General features: G+C 42.2%; 1 protein-coding gene across 3 annotated transcripts; it reads right to left on the bottom strand.

Annotated features, from left to right (window-relative positions):
* Positions 1 to 16,633: 16,633 nt before the first annotated feature.
* Positions 16,634 to 22,635, bottom strand: LOC133900110 (cysteine-rich receptor-like protein kinase 19). 3 transcript variants are annotated; one of them, XM_062341235.1, is made up of 7 exons: positions 22,385 to 22,635; positions 22,074 to 22,234; positions 19,511 to 19,772; positions 19,171 to 19,402; positions 18,906 to 19,056; positions 18,604 to 18,795; positions 16,634 to 17,472 (listed from the first exon to the last, which is right to left on the bottom strand). In XM_062341235.1, exons 2-6 carry the CDS (start codon positions 22,212 to 22,214, stop codon positions 18,616 to 18,618), a joined length of 966 nt encoding a protein of 321 aa, XP_062197219.1. In that variant the 5' UTR covers positions 22,215 to 22,234; positions 22,385 to 22,635; the 3' UTR covers positions 16,634 to 17,472; positions 18,604 to 18,615. The 3 variants fall into 3 exon arrangements, with proteins under 3 accessions (XP_062197219.1, XP_062197221.1, XP_062197218.1); XM_062341237.1 differs by having other exon boundaries at positions 16,634 to 17,465; XM_062341234.1 differs by lacking the exon at positions 16,634 to 17,472 and having other exon boundaries at positions 18,455 to 18,795; positions 22,385 to 22,634.
* Between the last annotated feature and the right edge of the window lie 1,360 nt (positions 22,636 to 23,995).

Below are 23,995 nucleotides of genomic sequence, written 5' to 3'. Positions count from 1 at the left end.
ATTGCTTGCTGCTAGGGTTAGAAGTATGTTCATCTGTTATAGATTGTGAAATATGCCTTTGTATAGAATCTGGAATTAGTTTTTTGCGCATATTACTAACATTCCAAAAACCTTATTGCGCTAATTCTTATTCAGCAATGGCTGGTGCTTCGGATGCAATGAAACCTGAGAGGTTTACTGGTGGTATGAACTTCCGTAGATGACATACTAGAGTCAAGTTTTGGCTCATGTCGTTGGGACTGTGGTGGGTAATCCATCCACAAATGTCATTCATGGTTGATTAGAATACCAACTTTGGGAGTGCAAGAGACACTGCACTTGGTTGCATCTTGACCTTGTTATCAGATCAGTTGTACGATGTGTATATGAATTACACAAACCCCACAGAGTTGTGGGATGCACTTGAGCGCAAATTTGCAGTCTCCGAATCTGGTCACTTGCTTTATACCTGTGAGCAATTCTATGACTACAGCATGGATGCTGCGAAATCGATAGTTGCACAGGCGCATGAGTTACAGCTTCTAGTTGGGGAGATCACAAGTTTGGGTTGTGTCCTACCTGATAGGTTTGTGGCAGCGGGTATTATTGCCAAACTTCCTGCATCATGGAGGGATTTTGCCACTAGCCTGAAACACAAGAGGGGAGAGATCTCCACCAAGGATCTTATTATAGCCCTTGATGTGGAGGAAAAGGCAAGAGCAAAGGACATGCCGATTACATCCGCAGTAACGGAAAATGGTGCTAATGCAAACATCATAGAGAAAACCACTAACTTCAAAAAGAAGAATACTGAGAAGAAATTGAAGGACAAAGCATGTTTTGTGTGTGGCAAAGATGGACACTTTGCAAAGAACTGCCGCTACCGCAAAACTAGAGAAGATGGACAGCCAAACAAGAAGGTTGTGAATGGTACTATTGGCAACAACGGCAATGAGGCCGGATCTTCTGGGTATGGTAATCTATCAGTTGTATTTTTAGTATTATAATCAATAGATTGGTGGGTTGATACTGGTGCCAATATACATGTGTGTTCTGATATTTCCTTATTTTCCTCTTACCAGGGAGCACGGTCTTCCTCCGTCCTGATGGGAAACGGATCCGCTGCTTCTGTTCTTGGTGTTGGTACGGTCGAACTGAAGCTCACTTCAGGGAAGATTGTCCATTTGAAGAATGTGCAGCATGCTCCAACAATAAACAGGAACTTTATTAGTGGTTCTTTGCTTTGTCAGGATGTCATAAGTTAGTGTTCGAGTCCAATAAAGTTGTCATGTCTAAATTCAGGAACTTTGTTGGTAAAGGCTATGAGAGCGGAGGCTTGTTCCGCCTAAGTACTATTGAGTCTAATTATAATTTGAATGTTGCATCCATGAATAATATTTGCGAGACCAGCTCTTGGCACTCTCGTTTTTGTCATATTGGTTTTGACACCATTGCTCGAATGTCTAGATTAGAGTTAATTCCAAAATTTGATTTTGTCAAAGGATCAAAGTGCCAATCGTGTGTTCAAGCTAAACAACCTCGAAAACCTTTTAAAGGATTAGAGGAAAAGAGGAATTTGGCACCTCTAGATCTTATTCATTCTGATTTGTGTGAGATGAATGGATTGTTGACTAAAGGAGGCAAGAGATATTTCATGACCTTAATTGATGATGCAACACGCTATTGCTATGTTTATTTACTAAAAACAAAAGACGAAGCTCTAAACTACTTTAAAATTTATAAGGCCGAGGTTGAGAACCAACTTGAGAGGAAAATTAAGCGATTACATGATGATCACGGAGGAGAGTATATCTCAAATGAATTCTCTCAATTTTGTGCTGATCGTGGAATTATCTATGAAGTTACACCACCATATTCACCCCAGTCGAATAGGATAGCTGAGAGGAAAAACCGGACACTTACAGACTTGGTGAATGCCATGTTAGAGAGTGCCGGTATGCCTTACGAATGGTGGGGGGAAGCTATTTTGACAGCCAATTTCGTCCTAAACAGAGTTGTGACAAAGAATAGAGATGTCACTCCGTATGAGGGGTGGAAAAGGAGAAAACCCAATGTCAATTTTCTACGTTCTTGGGGGTGTTTGGCAAAAGTCAATATACCTACGCCGAAAAAGAGAAAGCTGGGACCCAAAATAGTTGATTGCGTGTTTTTGGGTTATGCTCAAAATAGCACGGCCTATAGATTTTTAGTAGTGAGATCTGATACTCCAGAAATTTGTGCTAATACAATCATGAAGTCTAGAGATGCTTCATTCTTTGAGAATATTTATCCCATGAGAGCAGCATGCAGTTCTAACTATAATGAGTATAATGAAACTCATGTAGATACTCCTGAAACCTTTATACCACTGAATCAAATAATGAGATATCTGACAAGGATGACAATATAGTTGATGAGGCTCCTAGGAGGAGCAAAAGACCAAGGATTGCAAAATCCTTTGGTGATGATTTTATTGTACATCTTGTTGATGATGTGCCAAAAACTCTTTCGGAGGCTTTTGCATCTCCTGATGCAGAGTATCGGAAAGAGGCGGTCCATAGCGAGATGGACTCTATCATGTCTAATGGGACTTGGGAGATTACTGATATTCCAAACAGGTGTAAACCAGTTGGGTGTAAGTGGATCCTTAAAAAGAAATTAAGGCCCGATGGTACTGTTGAAAAGTACAAGGCTAGGCTTGTGGCCAAGGGTTATACCCAAAAAGAGGGAGAGGATTTCTTTGATACTTATTCTCCTGTCTCAAGAATTACTACCATCAGAGTGCTTCTTGCTTTAGCAGCTTCCTATGGTTTTCATGTTCATCAAATGGATGTAAAAACAGCTTTCCTTTGTGGAGAGTTGGAGGAAGAAATTTATATGGAGCAACCAGATGGTTTTTAGATTTCTGGGCAAGAAAATAAGGTGTGCAAATTGTTAAAATCCCTGTATGGCCTTAAACAAGCACCTAAACAATGGCACAAAAAATTTGATAACACATTAACATCTGCTAGATTTAGTGTCAATAAGGCAGACAAGTGTGTATACTATCGCTTTGGTGGGGGTCAAGAAGTAATTTTGTGCTTGTATGTTGATGACATACTAATTTTTGGAACAAATACTGCCGTGATTGATGAAATAAAATCCTTCTTGTCTCGTTGTTTTGAGATGAAAGATTTGGGTCCGGTAGATGTTATTTTGAATATTAAATTGATCAAGAGTGAAGATCTGATCACTTTATTAAATTGATCAAGAGTGAAGATGGGATCACTTTAAATCAATCCCACTATGCGGAGAAGATTCTAAGCCGATTTGGCTTTAAAGACTGTCAAGTTTCTCCGACTCCATATGATGCGAGTGTGAAACTTCGAAAGAATGAAGGACAAGGAATAGATCAATTGAGATATTCACGAATAATTGGGTCCCTTATGTATTTGGCTGGTGCAACGAGACCTGACATTTCCTTTGCTATGAGCAAATTAAGTCGGTTCTCGTCAAATCCAGGAGATGATCATTGGAAGGCACTTGAGCGAGTGTTGCGCTATTTGAGAGGCACAACAGCATTTGGGATTCACTACACAGGATATCCATCTGTGTTAGAAGGATATAGTGATTCCAATTGGATCTCAGATGTAGATGAGATCAAAGCCACCAGTGGCTATGTATTCACACTTGGAGGTGGTGCAATTTCATGGAGGTCTTGTAAACAGACCATTTTGACGAGGTCAACCATGGAAGCAGAACTTGTTGCACTAGAGACAGCCACTGTTGAAGCTGAATGGCTAAGAGAGCTTCTATTGGACTTACCATTGGTTGAGAAACTAATACCACCAATCCTTATGTACTGCGATAACCAAACTATGCTAGCCAAGGTTATGAGTACTAAGGATAATACTAAGTCCTCCAAACATGTGAAGCGTAGACTTAAATCTGTCAGAAAAATGAGAAACTCCGGAGTAATAGTTGTGAGCTACGTGTGTACTAAGAAAAATCTGGCAGACCCTTTTACAAAGGGATTACCACGAAATGCGATTTCAGTGGTGTCCAAGGACATGGGAATGAGGCCCATTTAAGTTAGTGCATCACAATGGTAACAAATCCTTTTGAGCGGAGATCCCGTGAATTAGGTAATAGAAAAAACAAATTGATGATGTAACCAAAGAGTACATTACACATGTTCAAAATAAAAGTACTCTTGACTGCATGAAAGGTTGGCGTAAAGCCTTAATGTTTTTCGTTGCAGAAGATATTAGCCTGCAGGATATCTTGAAGGAAAACACCTACTTGAGCCTAATTGTTTGGTCGCAGTTCATGAGAATAGGGCATTCTCTTAGAAAGCTCATGAGAAGATATGGGAGCAGACCATAAACGCTCTGTTTAGGCGAGGTTGTTTTAGCAGCCTAGTATCAATTGCGATTTCAAGTGAAATCTGCCCACACAAAACTATGAATTCAAGACATAGTCCATTCATCAGTTGTGGAAAGGTAAATCTTGATATTCTAGGTGTAAGTTCAACCCATATGGGACTTATACTAAAAGACTGGTATATTAACATCACTATAATACAGTGATCTTTTTCCTTCTTTTTCTCGCTTTGGCATTGGTGGGGGATTGTTGGAATGTGTCCCATTTAAAGCCCATTCATGAGAATGCAAAGCAAGAAGGTTTAGTCCTGTATTGCCAGGCAAGGGGATGTAGACTAACTTAAATACTTGAGTTCTCTCGCCTCTTTAAAATAGAGAAAATGAGAAAGAGAGAGTATATTTTGCTATATTCACACGCACGTGCGCGCGTATTTACGTATTTTTCGCGTGAATTTTCGCGTGACTTGTGACTTGCGACGCGCGGCCGTGGTGTGGCGTGGCAGCACAAAATTGCAAGCCCTTTTGCTGCTCTCCCTTTTTAATTATGATCAATATCATAATCAGCCGTTTTAATCGTGATCAATGCCTTAATTCTGAGAGTTATTGGTTAGTTATGATGGCAGCAATTTGTGGGCAATTTATGAGAGAAAACGGCTCCAAGAGGGCAGCCATTTCCCTATAAATCCTGGAGAATTCCAGGCTTTTGTGTACAGATCTCTCTGCTCCACATTTTCTTCTCCACCCATCCAGATCACTGTCTTGTGTGCTGTGCTGCCGGATCTCACCGGCCCTTCTCCTTGCCGTGCGCAAGGTTGGAGGGTGAGTGATATCTCCGAGCCTCTGCCGTCGTGAAGCCCGCACGAGGCATGGCAATAAGGTTTCTGGGCAGCGCACCTGCACGACCGCTCTGCACTGCTTCATCTACGATCTGCACGGCAGCGAATCGACACATCGTTAACTTCATCCCTTCATTAAACCGACTGTGAGTTCTTAATGAAACTGATGGATTTTTGGTATTGTTGCTTGTTGCTAGAGTTAGAAGTATGTTCATCTGTTATAGATCGTAAAATATGCTTTTGTATAGAATCTGGAATTAGTTTTTTCGCATATTACCAACGCAATATTCCAGTATGCAATGAACTAGCTGTAGCTGAAAGCTCCATGTTGCCTCTGCTTTATTTCCATTCCTTCCTTTCATTTTTTCCCTCTTTATTTTTTCTGGGTCAAGTCTTGCTTTTTTGTCTTGTCCATTCCATTGCTTAGAAAAAATCTGAAATTTGCTTTGGAAGACTACGGTCTGGAGGAGCAAGTAGGCCAGCCAGTGGCGCACGTTCTGCGGGCGCACGGCGCTATTTTCGAAGCTCACAATGGCACGTCTCAAGTGGGCAAGCACGCAGGGACCAAATTAATTTCAGTCAACAACCCCTGGTTATGGCTTTTTTCATGGAGGCCCTTTATAGGTTGAGCAACCTGCAGTTCAAGAACCGAATGGTTCTTCCCTCATTTGCAAAATGCAAAGTAAATGACACCAACTTCACAGATTACTACACGTTAGAAACTATAAACTCACTCGGTGGGGGTGAAGTATACAACTCACCCCAGCACTAGATTTTCCTTACGGATAAGAAGGGTCCCAATCAGACCGGTTCTGATCTTACAGATAGCGTGTGAAATTGTGTGGTTGATTATGCAAATGCTGATGATTCTCTATATAATTATAATTTATTTGGTCCTCTATCTGCCATTGAATAACTTTGTACGTTCACTTATATAGATGTTTAAAGAGAAAGAATGATAAAGAATTTGTATAAGGGTCTCAACCTACAATGAAAATAACAAAATCTCTTTTCCTAATCTTAAGTTACCATGCTAAAACTGTTAATTTTCATCTCGAAACTACTCCGAGCGTCAGCCGCTTCTGTGAGCAGTGACGTCGTGGCAAGCGTCCATCTGAACATCCACGTTGGCATGAAAAAACGACAATCACCCGCAAGCGTTAGCTAAAGGTTCCTGTTGTACATGGGCCTGAGTTTCACATTGAGTAGCACGTTATGAATTATGTAACTATTCAGTTCCATCTTATCAATTTCCTCCGACTCACTGAAACTGCCAATTGACACGAAACATGTCATTCTAAGCACATTATTAGAAATTATGTTGGTAGTGAAGTAGTTTCAATATGGAAATCGCTAATTAAACCAACATATATTTCTTAATTTGCCTTCTTCACTCCTACTCATGGTACTATTTTCTCTCTCTTATATTATAGTCACCAAGCTGGAGATGGTACAAGTTCGTGTGATATATAGAACCGTGATTAAGGGCACCAATTTTTCAAAACAAGGGTTCAAGAATTTCAAAAAGAACCTCTGTACCAAATAGTCTTACAATATAGCCAAAAATAATCTGTTGCAAGGTTGTCCATCCGGAGACACAAAAGGTTATAAACCTATCAAAACATCTCATCTCTGGTTGGATTGGTTGACCAGGGACAACTTACACATCACATTCACATGTAGCATTCTAAAGCGACACATCAAAAACTGCCTCTTGCAGAAAATTTGTAACGAACTAAATTAGTGTTCAAGGACTTCTACTAATCGTGGGCGTTTAATACATTTGTTGTTGGTAAATGCTCGATGGCCGCAGTCTTGCTACCAAATCATAGATTATTGTGGTTATGGAGTAGCTTTTTTGATAATGCGCTCCAACGAAACATTGCTTTACCTTTCCTCCGCACATTGATTATTATGATGCTTGTAATTAATTATCCTTACGTATTTTTTTCAGCCGTGGTGGACTACTCGTACAACACACGGGCTCTACCCCCACTTCGTCGCGTGCCTCAACCAACGGAGGGAGGATCGTGTGCGCTGGACACCGCACACGACCACCGATGTCGGGCCTCATGCACCATTTGACCTTAGCTCGTTTTGTAGTGCAGACAGTGCCTTCTAGTTGACACGGAGGAACCTCGTCTTTGGCATCCACGTCAATCCATACAGCATCGACTGTGTTCTCTGGCAGTGCAGGTATCCCAGGAGTTCCCTCTACCGAGGGGACACTGTATGCGAGAGTCTGTTCACAGGTAAGTTGTATTTTACAGTACAATTCGATTAATATTCATTTACTTAAATATGGCTAAACAACATTTCTATTTTCAGGCTTTAGAGGAAGGGGCGCAATCTTGGTCATGACGTCACGTTGATCGCGCAGTTGCAACTGCAGCAGTGGGTGGATGCTACCACAGACGTCTTCGAACCTACAAGGCCTTATGACCACTCAACGTACTAGGTCTACCTTTGTTGGTTCCATGTGGTCACTTAGTGGAGGTGCTTCCCAGAGTAGTAGAGTGGGTTTCCCCACCATGCCAACATCAGCGACACGTTCACCAGGCGCCCTCCTGCCACATACAATGAGCCGGTTACTATGTCTTACATCAATTCACCAATTGTAAATTATTCTGTAATTTTGAAATTTAACTTCCTATCTACGAGGAGGTGGGAGACAACCTCCTTGCCTTCATAGGTCAGGTGAACTAGGATTCATTGAGAGTGGACCGGCTAGAGCTTGTTAGTGGTTTACGTCGCCTTGTACGTTGTTGTCACAATGCCATACATAGTGCTTCTTGCCACCCTAGACATGACAACGTGGTTGAGACATCTAGGAGTAGGTCTCCACCACCACATACTGCACTAATCCCCTTGCCAAGGCAAGAGGGGACGTCGTCCCAGGTGCCATAACCTGGGTTCACTTTTGTGTCCACACCGGTGTAGATGGGACCCTTACGAGGTACGTTATTGTTTTTAACATAACTTGTTTTCTTCTATTCGCAGTTCTAGCTATTAATTTTTTTTTATAATTACAGGTTCATAGTGGCAGTCGTGGCCCTTCGTACCTGCTACTTCTCCTTCCTCGAGGCCTACGCCCATAGTCCGGATGACTCATTCACGGAGCCTCCCATCACCTAGGGCTTCTCTCTGATGCTTGAAGCCCCACAACCTACATAGCCTACCTAAGAGGATGCATCAACCCTGGCGATTGCGCCTCGCCCTGGATAGCCACTAGACCCCTTGTCGTATTCGACAGACCAGATTTGTTGTCATGGTAGAGGAAGGCCCAGAGGAGGATGTGCACCTTGATGTACTATTTCTATGTTATTTGTGTTGCTGTCGAGGACTCTGTTTAGAACTTCTAGTTCGTACTATGTTAATGTTATTTGTATCACTACGGTTGGTGATTCTGTTGAGATCTTCTATTCCGTACTACTTTTATGTTATTTACGCGCTACTCTTCATTTGTACATGCACGCAACAATCATTTCACTCTTGAAATCTTTTCTCTTAAAAAATAAATATTTTTTTTGCAAAAAAAGAAATTAAGTAACATGTCAGCGTATGACTCGCAACAAACCCTATCGGTATATGGGCAGTCGACAAGAACCCTGTCGTCACCAGAAAAGTGTCATGTCAATATCCTCCTTGCCAACAAGTCCTGTCGGCAAAGACACTATGCCGACAAGATTTACTATCGGTGAGGCAAATGCCGACAAGGGTCATGTCAGTATTTCGCTTACTGACAGGGTATTACTTTTATAATTTTTCAAAAATAGATATTATTTTTGTAATTTTTCATTATTTTAATATTATTTTTAGAAAAATTCGCTACAGCTGCACGTTGCTTCTTCTTCCTTTCCATTCCTTGTTTTTTTTTCTCTCTGTTTTTCTGGGCCAAGTCTTGCTTCTTTGTCTTGTCTGTTCCATTGCTTAGAAAAAAATCTGAAATTTGCTTTGGAAGACTTGGACGAAGTCTACGTCTGGAGCAACAACCAGTAGGCCAGCCATTGGCGCACGTTCTGCGGGCGCAGGGCGCTATTTTCGAATCTCACACTAGCACTTCTCAAGTGGGCAAGCACGCAGGGACCAAGTTTATTGCAGTCAACAACCCCTATGTTATCGCTTTTTTCAAGGAGACCCTTGATAGGATGAGCAACTTGCAGTTCAAGAACCGAACGGTTGTTCCCTCATTTGCAAATTGCAAAGTAAATGACACCACTTCACATATTATTGTATAGTAGAAACTGTAAACCTATTCGGTTGAATGGAGTATACAACTCACCCCAGCACCTAGATTTTCGGCAAAAATTAAAAAAATACATAACATATAACACTATATTTATTAAAATAGATAACACATTGATGTATTTACAAATTTAACATGTGTATTCCACACCTTATATGTTGAAAATTCGATTTTGACATATAAAGCATTGAAAAAGTATACCTTTAGCAATTTTTGACACCTGATGTATCGAATATAACACTGTAACATAATCGATACCTTAAATACCGAAAACACCTCTATTCAATATCTAAGATATCAGATATTTTAAACAGTATCACATTCAGCAGGTGAGGTGTTAGATACAGTCGTCACCGCGTTGGATTCGTATGTGGCTCGGCCATGTGCCTGCACGAGACGGCCTGGAGCTCGCAGGTGTTTTTTTTACTCGGTGAAAGGAGTCATGATCATTTGGCCAAGTGTATAGAGATTAGTTGGATTAGAAAATTGATTCGATCATGTGTCAGAGCACGTCACCGACAGCTGCTGTGCTGGTATTAAAAATGCGGCCACGTGAGATTAAAGAATTATTAATAATATTATTTTATTAAAAAAATTATAAAAATAATAGTTAAATTAATAAAATTGTAAAAATAACATAATATCGGCTAGTGACATATAGCCATACCACCGGGCGATATGGTCAAGTCACCGAATCATACGATGATAGGAGGTCATATCTCCATGCCTGTATGGCGAGAAGCTTTGTCACCAATCCATATGAAGACATGACCGTAGCCTTTAGCGATAGGTTGATAACTTCCTGTCATGACATAATTGTCAAAAAATTTCAAAACAAAAATCATTAAACCTCAAACAAAATTTATTTGGGCAAAGACATCAAACAACAATGCAATTAGATCATGAGACGGACAAAGTGTCGCACGCTTGAATTTTTTTTAAAAAAAGGGCGTATTAACAGGTGTGTAAGTGATATGAGTACATATGTGTCACCTTATAATGAAAAAAATATATTTTAACCTAAATTAGAATTCCAATCCTAAAAAGCGCTTGTTCCATAATTTCTCGCTCAACAAAACAAAAACAGTAGATCTTGCATTTTGCTGTGGTCCATGCATGCATGCGCATTGAAGACGTACCGGAAACAATCGATTTTCTTCTCAAGGCCAAAAAAATGGATGCACAGATCATATACACCTAGGTGTGCCCGCCACTGACCGGTATGGCCGACTTCACGCGCGCTTGCATTACGTGTGGAGTCGCGGTATTATTCGGTTTTTAAGTGTCAAAATATGATATTGTTTAGAGTATTCGGTATTATGAAGTTACGGTGTTATTCGGTATTTGCGGTGTCAAAATATGATATTATTTAGAGTATTTGATATCTTAGATGTTGAATACTGATAGTTTTTAGCATATAAGATGCTGAATATGTTGTACGGATGAAAGGATCTAATGATCCTAGAGGGGATGAATAGGACACTAATAAAAAACTAAACCAACTACTGAATTCTAGAATAAAGAACAACCTTAACCTAGAATGAATAAAGCAATTAGACGACCTAGCAAGCTAGAATGATAAGCATAAATATGCAAGCATATAGAACATGAGTAAAGTGCGGAATTGAAACTTGTATGAAGGAAATACTAGAAGCAAAATACGGAATGTAACAAGAGTAGGGAAAAGAGACATCGAATTTTTTCCGAGGTATCGAAGAGTTGACACTCTCCACTAATCCTCGTTGGAGCATCCACACAAGGATGTCGCTCTCCCTTGAGTCACCAAGACTCAAGTGCTCACTAGTGATCGTCAATTTTCCATCTCCGGATTGGCGGGCATCAAACCAAGTACACGAGCTTCCTGGGGCTCCCACAAGACCTCCAAGAGTTCACCGAGAACACCTCTAATCTCCACGACCGGCTAGGTGTTGCCAACCATCAAGAGTAACAAGCTAACTGGTTCACTTGATCCCTATCAAGCCTAAACAACAGCTAGATATATATTCACTACTCTTGAAGCACTAATGGAGTCCTTAATCTTCAATTAAGAACTTTCAAATCACCTCAAGTACTCTCCCTTACCTCTAGATGATACACACTGTGTATGAATGCTTCTGGGTTACAAGAGAAACGAATGAAACCAAGTGAGGGGGTATATATAGGTTAGAGGTCCAAATCTAGCCGTTGCCCAACCACTCACTTTTTCGGTGAACGCCGGATGGTCCGATGCACACGCCTCTGTTAACATCGGACAATCCGATGAGTTTACTTTTCCCCCCTATGTCTGTGAACTAAAAATCTCACTAGTCACTTATCTACCTCTCTCCAAAAGACTCCCCCTATCACCTAGACACTCTCCCCCTTTGGCATCTAAGAACCAAAAAGAGCACACTCCTAAACATTCAGATGAGAGGAGGAAGTCGGCGCTGCTGGAGAAGGTCGCACCTTGAACTGTGAGCTTGAGTTTGTATCTGAATCCGATAGCTCAACAATTGCGGGGCCAACAACCGGCTGAGGAGGATGGGCTGACTCTGACGGTGCCTTTGAGACTATAACTGGGGACAAGCTGGTAGTAGTAGTATTGCCTTGAGTAGCCATCTCCTGAAGTGCTGCATCGAGCTCCTCGAAGGCAGACTGAACGACTAGAGGATTCTGAATGGATGGTTGCTGAGATGGCACTGTAGGCTGTGAAGAGTCCTCGAAGCAAAGAGAGCCAGTCATAGGAGTAACAATGAAGGTAGAACTAGCCTCGTCGTAGTCCCAGCAGGCTGAGAAAACACACCAGTGTTGAAGAGAGGTGACAAAGGGAATGCTGACACTGGTGTTCCCAAGAGACCACTGACACTGCCCGGGAGAGGACTAGGTGTTGGGGCTAGAGCTGGAGGAGCAACAGGCAGTTGTAGTCCTGATGCCTGAAAGAGAGACCCAAGACATCCAGAGATAAATGTGAACATGCGGTCATTGTTCTCTCAATCGTCCTGAAGAGCTGCTAAGGTAGCCTGCTGCTGCTACTGGAGTGAATGTATAATCATGAGCTACTGCTCCTACTGCCAAAGCATGTCTGCCTGCAGCTTGGCCTGCTGCTCTGCCTGGGCTACCTGCTGCTGCTGCATCTGCTGAAGAATAATAATGAACTCGAACGGTGGTGCAGCAGGGGGCACGGAGGTTGTTGTCTCAGGTGCTGAAGGAACTATCGAAGTGGGTACAGCCTGAGAAGACCCTCTAACCTTAGCATCATGTGACCTAGCGATTGTGGGAAGAACTCAAGATCTGAAGAATCCGAGTCGCTGTCACTCAAGTAAAATACGTGCAGAAGCGCTGCCTTGACCGCTCAAGGGCCTGATCCTTTGCCGTTGCTCTCTCTCTAACATCAGCTGGCATCCGCTCCTGAGCATAAAACATCGCACGCTGGCCTTGTCACCTGTCTGAAGATGCTGTTGGAGCATACAAATTATAGTGTGTACGTCTGGACGAACAGGGGGAATATGACCGAATGTGAAATCATGTGGGATATGAAATGTGCATAAGGCTGCTATTTAGCCATTGTCATCTCCTCAGCAATCACATCCTCAATCTCACAAAGGATCAAATCAACCATATCAAATCTCTGGTGAGTGTGGATGAAAAATATCAGCCACTGCTGCAAACTGGTGATCGTCTCTCTATATCCTATCCTCAGGAGAAGGCTGAGTCTCAATGCTATATGTAAAGCCTTTGCCTTAGGAATCAGCATATCTGGCACTCTCCAAGAGTAACAAGCTAACTGGTGAGGTCATTTGAAATCTTCACAGAGAAGAAAAATAGTCCGGTGAGTATAATCCTTCTCACACCGAACAATCCGGTGCGAACAAATATTCTGGAACTCATGTAATTCAATCGACTTTGAGTTCTAACTTCTGAACTTCTCACCCATGGGCTTCTTTGAGCTACCTGGTGCTAGAATTTCGCAAGTGTATATCCAATTATGTCTAGACTCAACTAGATCAAGCTAAAACACTTAGCCCCCTTTTATACGGTCAAAAGACAAAAAGGAGACATATATCTACTCTAAGTGTCCTTTATCACCTTGTGATACTTAGAACTAGAAGATCCTTAATCTTGACGTAAATGTCCTTTGATCGATCAATATAATTCCATGAGGGACCAAGAAAACTCATTCAATCATTGTGAAGTAAAGAATTTTGATTCCTTTCAAAACATACGCATTAGTCACAATGATACGTTTGTCATTAATCACCGAAATACTTACCACTTACTTAGGGGTTTAGATGCTACAACAGAATTGTATTCGGCATGTTATGTGCCGAAAACTACCGGCCCGTGCTTTTTCGGTGCCTCGTGTGTTGTAATCGGGTTTTCGGTACGCGAGTTGCCGAATACACATATTAAATTTGTAAATGTTTCAATATATTGTCTGTTTTGATAATACGGTGTTGTATGTTATCTATTTTTAGATTTTTGTTATAGATTTTTCTTATGGATAAAAAGGGTCACAACCGGAGAGGTTCTGATCCCACAAATAGCTTGCGATATTGTGGCTGGATATAGGAATGCTGATGATTCTCTATATAATTTTAATTTCTGTGGTCCTCCGTATGCCGCTGAACAACTTTGTACGTTCACTCTTGTATCACTGATGTCTTGCTTACATTTGGGCCTGAGCTTCACATTGGCACGTTATGAATTATGTAATTATTCAGCTGCGTCTTATGGATTTCCCCCAACTCACTGAAACTGCCAATTGACACGAAACATCTCATTGTAAGCACATTATTAGAAATTAAGTTGGAAGTGAAGTAGTTTCAAGATGGAAATCGCTAATTAAGCTGACATATATTTCTTAATTTGCCTTCTCAACTCCTACTCATGGTACTATTTTCTCTCTCTTATATTATAGTCACCAAGCTGGAGATTGTACGAGTTCATGTGATATATAGAACTGTGAATAAGGGCACTTATTTTTCAAAACAAGGGATCAAGAACTTAAAAAATGAACCTCTGTACCAAATAGTCTTATAGTATAGCCAAAAATAATCTGTTGCAAGGTTGCCCATCCGAAGGAACAAAAGGTTTTAAAGCTATCAGGCATCTTACACATCACATTCACATGTAGCATTCTAAAGCAATACACATCAAAAACTGCCTCTTGCAGAAAATTTGTAACGAACTAAATTAGTGTTCAAAATTATGCAGATTTATAATACGCGTTGGTGTCTAATACATTTGTTGTTGGTAAATCCTCGATGGTCACGGTCCTGCTACCAAATCATAGATTATTGTGGTTATGGAGTAGCTTTTTAATAATGCGCTCCAATGGAACGTTGCTTTACCTTTCCTCCGCACATTGATTATTGTGGTAATGTGGAATAGTTTTTAAACAATTTTTGTAACCTCGTTCCAAACTATTTGGGATATTTCATTGTAACTGACGACATGCAATCAACAAAACAGTGGATATTGTAAGTTACAACTTCCCACCAGAAATTTGCAGCAGAACAGTGGTGACAATGAAAAACACTCAATGGCTACGTGCATGAAATATGAAGACTTGATGAAAATCACTCAAAGCTATTGTTCCCGAAGGAAGCTTGTCTGGAGAAGTGTTCAGCCACCTCACGGTTGAATACAAAAGCATATTTGGATAAATGTTGATGGTCATCCAGTTGCTCGATCTGTGTAGCGTAGCACAATTCATGCGAAACAGAAGCTGGATCACAGGGCCCGACTGGGAACATATTTGTAACAAGGTTCCACTACCTGAAAAACGGATATAGGAGACACAGTTCAGTGACGGATCGTTATGCGACCCGTCACTTATGTCACATCGGGTCACGTCCATTTGTAGACCCATCAGTGATACCAGATAATAGGTGACGGGTTATAATATTAACCGTCACCACGAACATAAGTGACGGGTAATAACTAAACATGTCACTTATGACTTGATCATAGATGATGGATCCCCCTACAATAGTAACAAGTGACGGATCATATTATGACCCGTCACTTATAACTTACCAAAGATGACATGTCTCCCTGAGCCAATTATAAGTGATAGGTTATAATGCAACCCGTCATTATAACCTATCAGTTTTAAAAGCTGTTTAGCCACTGTGCGGGCGAATAGTTACTGCACAGTGCCGCCCGCAAAATGGCTGGCGGTTTTCATCGGCTCATCTAGGGATCCTCTAATATCTTGTTGATTTGAAGTATGAATTGGTGCTAGGTCTTTGAAGTTTCGCATCTCCCTCTTTCGTCCTCCTTTCCTCTCCTCCTCTAAACCCTAATTGGTAGAATTATTGTGCTTTGAGTTGTAATAAACTATTTTGCATGTTTATCCAAAATCTTAGTACAAGTGAGTTGTATTTATTTTAGATTTGATATTAGATTTGCCCGATCTACCGCGAGATGCCACAGATCTAGTGTATTTCTAGGGAATTTTTAATCGCGTGCTTAACCACGAATTTAAGGTCATTGTTAATGAAGAATGAATGTTTTTACATTAAGTGTAGATGATGAACAGAAGTTAGATGTACCTCGAGACCCGAACTTGTCCGGAGTACCTGAGCGGGGTGAAGAATTTCATGAGTGCTGCCTTGGCGGATATGAAAGATCGTGGTAAAACGGCAATGTATTGTCCATGTCGCGACTGCAATAATGAAAAGAAGTTCCCGAAACCAGACAATATCCATGCACACTTGGTCATGCGTGGATTTAAAGAGAATTATACATATTGAAACAAATATGACGAGGAAGGCTTTAAATGAATAGGTGACTTATAAATTTCTTACGAAATAGGTGGACTACTCCTTGTTCAACCAACGCTCTTTAAAAAAGCAAAAATGAAAGCATAAACTTTATAAGACAAAATGAGAAAGAAAGTTTCAAAACAACATGGCTCTTTGGATGGAATATGAATTAGATGCTCTATTCAAGACTATTTTATGTATCTTTGAGCATAAAAGTTTGAATCTTAAACGACAAAAAAAAAGACGGTCACTGAAAGAAACAACTCTTCAAGTTGATGGTCTAAAGACAAGTGGATTAAAGACCCTTTCAAATACATACAACAAGAAGAACAACTTCAGGTTGAAAAATCGCAGTTCAAAGGCAAAAACAAAAATCAACAAGAAAATCACAACCGAAAAAGGAAAACTTGCAAACTTACAAGGGAACCAATAGAGAGACTAGAAGGAGGGAATTCAAACATATGTAAAAACATAAACTTCATTACTCAAAAAGATCAACCATATTTTAGGTGGGTTACAAGGATTTTTCTCTCAAAACTTTCACATATTACATAGGCTAAGCACTCATCTTGCTCCCCTCCAAAACCCTAGAAATATGCTCTCAAATGGTTAGCATAAAGGGCTCAAGTGACTAGTTCAAACTCTCCCATAACCCTACCCCTCTATTTATAGGATTGGGAAACTTGACCCCTAAGCTTTCTAGCTTGTTAATAGCTTGTGGTACACTCCTACATACCACCGAGGGTATTTTGGTCTATTTCTTGCTCCGTCTATCGGACGGCTCCAGTGCCTTCACTACTTAGCTTCGCCTTGATGCAAGCTTTGTGATGGTGTCACATACTCCTCCAGTCCTCCCACGGTTTTATTTGTCCATTTAAAACGTAGAAGTCCTCTCACGGTTTTGAGGCCCAACCGTAAAACCCTCTATAAGTCCTCTCACGGTTTTGAGGCCCAACCGTAAAACCCTCTGCATGCTTCTCAAAACGTGACTTGTCACTTTCTTACCCCTTAAGCAAGCGCTTTGATGTCGACACGTGTACTCCGTCCTGTAATCTTGACCATCAGCAAGTCTCTCCCACTCCCGATCCCTCAGACCACATTGTTACTTGCACTGGTATCTCTTTCACTTGACTTTATCAACACGCCATCTTCATCCTCTGTTTTATGCTTTGCTTGACCTCCATGTGTATAGCTAGGATCACCCTTGACTCCGCCCAGCCTCCTTGATCGTCTGACACCAAACACTCGTTTAGCCCTGATGACCCGCCATCAACTGCCAAGTTTCATCCGTCACCTGCACACTATGAGACAAACAAACATATTTATCCAACTCGAACTCCAGTTAGTCCATAATAAAAATGCTCAAACTAAGCTCAAGCAATCCAAAACTCGACGAACCAAATCGACAACCTTGTCAATCACATATCACATATAAACCAAGGCATATTTCAACTTGGTTTCTCATTTATGTACGAACCATACGTTAGTTTCGCTGCAATTTCAGTGATTCATGTGCATGGAAGATTGGGCAAATATTAACAAGAAACATTGCAACTAGACACTCTTAGAGTGTGGTCTCTATAGAAAGACACTAGTTGTTTAAATCTTTACTGCTATACACTATAGATTGGTGGATATTTGTTGTTGGACACAGCGGCGGATCCAAGGGGGATAGGGGGCTTAAGCCCTCTCTACCCAGGACGTATTTGGGAGTTCTCCTTCAATTTTTGGACATGAAAGAGGAAGAAAAAGAGAAGAAAAGGAGGAGGAGGAGAGAGAAAAAGAGGGAAAGCCCTCCTAATTATTGGCTCTAGATCCCCACTGCGTGGACAACATGTCCATTTAAATAATCATTGAGAGAAGAGAGAAGCACTATGAAATGTCTGATTTGCCCACGGGTCCTAGTTGCAGGCGGTTGGGCCAAGTTACGTTTGGAATCCCAAAAGCTATTGTCTAATTACACGGTTACAAGTCACCTTTGGCGCCCTATAAGTGTACAACTACACATGATGGAAACCATCACGATATTAGGTGTAAGGATCAGCATGTACACCATCAGAGACTATCTGATAGCACATAGAAATATAACAGCTATATCAGTGTGTCGAGGTGGTAAATCAAATATATTGATTTGATATCTCTATATTTTTTTATCTTCAAACATGATGATCATCAATCAATACATGGGTGACCAATATTGTCTAACAAATGATATAAGATCCGGGATCATTTAAAACAACAACGTAGGATAAATAAATAGCTTCAAGAGTGAGTCACAGTCACTGACCAATGTAAATGGTAATTACTCAAAAAGTATAAGAACATATTATTTAAAATACAATCATGTCTGTAATCGCCGCTAGGGCATATCACCAACATGTGGTGAACAAACTCTGCACGACAATAATCCCTTCCACATTATGTATTCATACCTCGTTCACCATTTAGTGAGCATGTCTTCCATTGAGCTTGTCAACAATCTCAGCTATAGAAGGTCTCTTCTTCTGATCGATGTCCACACATTTTAGCCCAGTTTCAATGCATGTTTTTACTTGCTGGAGGCTATCCGCATCTAGTGATGAGTACTTGGATGCTATGTGTTCGTCTGTCCAGGTATGACGCACCTACACAATTGAAATTTTGAGCATAAGTGACAGTATTCAAACTAACTTAATTAAAATAGGCATCTTAAAAAGATTTCCAATCTTCAAATATGCTAGTAATATCTCCTTGCCTTATCTATAAAGTGTCTCGCAGACATGTCTTGGTCGTTCGCGCTATTCTTCTCTCCCGTGGTGACCTCGATGATTAGAAGACCTAAGCTGTATATATCTGACCGGGGTGAGATTTCACCTCTATAAAGATATTCTGGAGCCATATACCCTCTGGAAGCCATGAACATCAACAGTATAATAAGCATCATGGGGGACATAAATGCAATTTACTTCATAATTAAAAAAAATGGAATAGTGGTAGTTCACAACTCTTATTGGGCTTACTTTGCTCCCACAACATTTAGTGTGTTTATTCGGGTTTGCTCTTCGCCAAAGAGTCTTGACAGGCCAAAATCTGCAATTTTCGGCACCATGTTATCATCCAACAATATGTTTGCAGGCTGAAGATCCAAATGAACAATAGGCCTATCCATTTCCTTATGTAGGAAATGTAAACCCTGGCAGATCCCCTTAATTATTTTGAAGCATGTCTCCCAACGAGGTCTAGTAGATTTATCTGAAGAATGAAAACATGGATCATGTAATAATATATAATAACAATATGCAAAAGAATGTATTTTCTTAGTGCATTATCAACAATATATTGGATAGTGCATTCTCTTACCGAAAATATACTTATCAAGGTTTCCCTTAGGAGCATATTCGTAGCAGAGTAAACTTTCAACCATGTCTACAAGAATATATCTTCCATTGTGCTCGATCACTTTCTTTTGCGCTTCATGGCAGTAGCCAACCAGTTTCACTATATTTTCATGCTGGATCGCCATAAGATTTCCAACCTCATTTTGAAATTGCCTTTCAGGTGCCACGGGCGAATTTTCTGCAAGCTTCTTCACAGCAATCGCTTGTCCATCTTGCAGAAATCCCTGTTTGACATCTCATACACTGTAATTGGTGTGCTTTTATGGACCTTTTTTTTTCTCGAACGCGCATGAGAGTTGCGTATCATTATATTAAGAAAAAGAACCATCCACTTACAATGTTATTCCAACGGCCGGGCTAGTTTTTCTTTCCGTAGCGCCACTGAATTTAAAATACAACGCATCCACGAATCCGGTCGCGGAACCTAATGGACAGTGAGGACAGGGTCCCGCAGATCTGGAGCTTGGACCAGTGCCTCACTCACCCTGACCAATGGACACAACCTTTTTGCTTTTGCAGGCCCCAGCTTTTGATCACTTTGCAAATCAGTCCTTTCAACTTGCAAACGACCAAACCGTAGTGGGGCCGCCTTTGTCCAGGCCAGCCCTGCCACCGGCGGATGACCACCACGTTGCAACTCAGTCGACAGCAGTGCAGCGACAGGGTGAAAGAAGAATGAACGGTCCTATTGAGGAATGTGACGCCGCAACCACACGCTCTATCACTGTCTCCTCCGTCCAACTCTGGCTGGAGTCTTGTACGGTTCGGCCAAGGTCTGGACCGGCCAGGCGGATCAAAAGCAGGATAATCTTCACCGTTGCTATCCCAGGTATCCAGTGGTGTGCCCCCATCAGAGGAATCTGAGAGCAGACGCTAGTAATGGATCTCTTTGAGGGTGATGATGATGTCATAGCGGTGGAAGGCCTGCTTGGAATGGATAATTTCGTCCGGGCATAAGAAGAGACCCCTCTCAACGTATTCCTCCAAGGGCTCAGGAGCGATTAAGCTAACTTCTGAGGGGATGAGAGTAGGATCGATATACCGAGCCACGATGTCGAAACAACGCAGGTCATCCTTGGCCACAGTGGACAGCGTCAGCTGCAAATTGCAGCAGGAAGGACCCAGGATGTGCTCTACGGTCGAGATGTGCCAAGTGTGCGCTGGGATCCCTGTGAGCTCCACCAGCACACGGTATAGCATCGACTCCGCGTCCACGGCTTGAACCTTAGCTGGAAGGGCGAACTGGCGGGCATATCAGAGTGGAGCACATGATCGCAAAGAGATGGAATCCGGAAGACAATCAAGAAGTCCTCCACAAAACCACAGTGAACTGACAATTCCGCAGCATCAATACCATAGGAGTCGACCAAGAGCGACCGGACCTACTCCGATGATACCGAAAGTCTGGTTCCAACGACAAGCACAACCAACTCTTGAGAGAGATGAGCTTCCTCTTGGATTAGCCCCGTAGACCATGGAATGAAACATGTTTGCTGATAGGGTCGCTGCTCAGTAGATGTCGTTGAACGTTCGGCAACCGGCGACTGGGACTCAGCCACACAGATGGAAGGAGGAGAGAAGGTGCGGCCCGTGGACAACGAGGCTGCAGGCGGCATGAGAGAAGGCGCCGACTCTAGGAAGGTAGTTGGAGACATAGACAGCCGATGTTGAGAGCGGCTTGGTTGGCGGCGGGGCCCCTCTTGACGATGCCATGAAGGAGGGTGCCGTGGGACCTGGAGGCTGTACATCCCTGTCGACACTCTTGACGATGCCATGGGTGGGAAACAAGGCCGTTTGCAATGGAGAGCTTGGTGCCCCTCTTGCTGGCACCGCAAGCAACGTGACGAGTTCCGACAGATAGCTGCAACGTGGTCTGTGGAAAAATAATTGAAACATCTTCCTACAAGATCTATCGGGACCTGTTTGGGGAGCGGCGGAGCATGATTTCAACGCCTTTTCCTCCTAGCGACCTGCTACCAACCCTCTGCATCCACAACAAAGCGACCTAGGGCCACATCGCCAAGAGGCGGAGCCTGACCACCAGACCGCGGAGATTGGCGCTTCAGTGTTGTTTGTGGGCGCTCCGGCAGACGTAGCCGCTCAGCGCGACGAGCAGCATCCCAGGGCGTAGGCGAAGGGGGATGTTGTTCTTGGTGGCCTTGCTTAGATGCATTACCCGTAGCAACCTCGAGGTAGGACGGCGGCCTCATCAACGACAGACCGCTGAAGTTAGTGGTTGAGGCGGACAAGGGGCTGAAGAGCATCCATTCCGGCAACTCTTGCCTAGAGAGGGCTCGGCCAAACCCGGACTGAACGGAGATACAAGGGGGTTTAAGCTGAACGGCATGGCCGGAGTGGTCACCGCCGTGGGGGGGGGGGGTGAAGGAGCAGTCTAGGTGGTCATCAGCGTGGAGGGATGGCTGGGGGGAGGGGGGTTGGTGATGGCGGGTGGGATGAGAGCGCACCATTCGCTAGGATGAGAGCGGGTGGGTGGAAAGGAGGAGAATGTTTGGGCATAAACATACCTTATAAACTGCTCCAAATGCTCCTTGACCAAGTTTTCGATCAGGGGAGAACCCATTTGTAATGTCCTTCAGAAACTCTGCTGGTAGTTTCTTCGGTAAAGTGCTTAGAAGACTCGGTTTGCTGCCGGCGTCACTGGCCATTTCTGACGATGTGAGTAGAGCTGCAGATGTAAGCTTCGACAAGAATTATTGAACTTCTACTTTACCAAATGAGGAAGTTGTTCAACAACGTACGAGTACAAGACAGAATTTGCACAAAATTGATAGTTCTAAATCATTGGAAAAGAAACTAGCTTCTTAGAAGCACTAACCTGGAGAAGAAGACTTCAGGGATCCTAGCTGGGGAGAGGTTCCAGGATGAATGGTTGAGCTCCTGTGTTTGAAGCTACAAAGCAATCCGATGAGATCTGGATCCGATAAACGCAAGTTGACCCAAGACCAAGATGCCCAATTAGAATTGGGTGCGTTACTGAGGTAGGCGAGTATGGTGTTATCATGGAACACCCAGTGGGAGATCCTAAATTATTCGAGCTAATCTCTGAACACGTACGAGCAAGTCGGTCAACGAATGTGATGCGCCTGTATCACACCTTAACTTGGCTTGAAATATCTCCTTGCTCTAGCAGTCACTGTCAGCAAGTCTGAACCTCATTCGTAAAGGAAAATGGCTACGATTAGCATTTTCCATGAATACTGTATTTCTCCGTAAATACAAAGTAGCATTTCCCATAGGAATATTTTTTGTCAACTTACGAGTGGCATATATATGTTCAGAAATATGCGTGGTTTTTTTTTTACCAGTGAGAAATGTGGCTAAACCCTATGAATCCACACATATATATAGGACTATTGTCACATAGGGTTTAGATAAACAATTAATACACCATTACTTCCTTCTATTTATAGGGGTGTATCCTCAACTTTTTATTTTTCAATTATTATTTTCCCGTGAAAGGTTTTAGCCTCGTTGGAGACATCCCTCCTGCTCTTGTTGGCGACAACGGTTCTTGTCGGTGCCTCTGGCTAATTTTGTAGGTTGGCCCCTACGCCTTCGCTTGGCATGATGAAATTTTCATTTCATGCAGTATTCCCAACACCAGTTGTTGCCTGACTAACTGGGGGTTTGGTTCAGTATAGGAGCAGGAATTCGCCAACCAAGCTGCTACTAGCGTGGAAGCAGGGTTCCGCTGGCTTGTGGCTCAGGATGTTGGTTTGGTGCACGAGTTGATTTAGGTTGGGCGCGACTGTTTATTGGTTGTATCATGTGTTGTGGGCATTGTTGAGTTCTTCGAGGTCGTATTGTCATCTCGAAGTCGTATGCCGGTTTGGGTTTGTTCTATCAACTTCTTCTGTAGGTTTACCCCTACGTCCTTGTTTTACGACAGCTTTTATTCTAGTTTGGCGCTTCATGATAGTATTTTGGTCCAATGGTACTCCTCTGAAGCGACGCGCTATCGACTTGTATGATAGAAAGATGTGATGTGAGAGCAAGGCTCCGCCGACTGAGTTCTGAGGGAGCAGAGAGGTGCGGCGTGGGAGTAGGACTCCGCCGACCGAGTTGTGAGTGTCAGTTGTTTGGTTGGTCAGCGTGCGAGTTGAGTTAGGTTGATCTTGTTTGTTGTCTGGTTGTGCCTTTTGGTGTGAGCGTTGTTTGTTTAGTTAGGGTCGCATTACCGTCTTGTGATTAGATGCCGGTTTTTCTCTCAAAAAATGTGCTTTTGTTAAGGTTTTTAGGTCTGATTTCTCTTAAAAATTGGATCAATTATCTTCTTCTTTTTAATATACGATCGGTTGAAGCTCTAGCTCGCCGTGATCTTTTAAAAAAAGTTTTAGTTTTATCATAATATTATTGATTTCACGTATGTGAAATACGTGTGTAGTTGCTAGTATTACTAATTCACAAGTCTCCTTAATACGTGTTA

This window comes from Phragmites australis, chromosome 19 (genome assembly GCF_958298935.1).
Source record: "Phragmites australis chromosome 19, lpPhrAust1.1, whole genome shotgun sequence".
NCBI lineage: Eukaryota > Viridiplantae > Streptophyta > Magnoliopsida > Poales > Poaceae > Phragmites > Phragmites australis.
The sequence above is the reverse complement of the archived record's forward strand: the minus strand, read 5'-3'. Positions and strand labels throughout refer to the sequence as shown.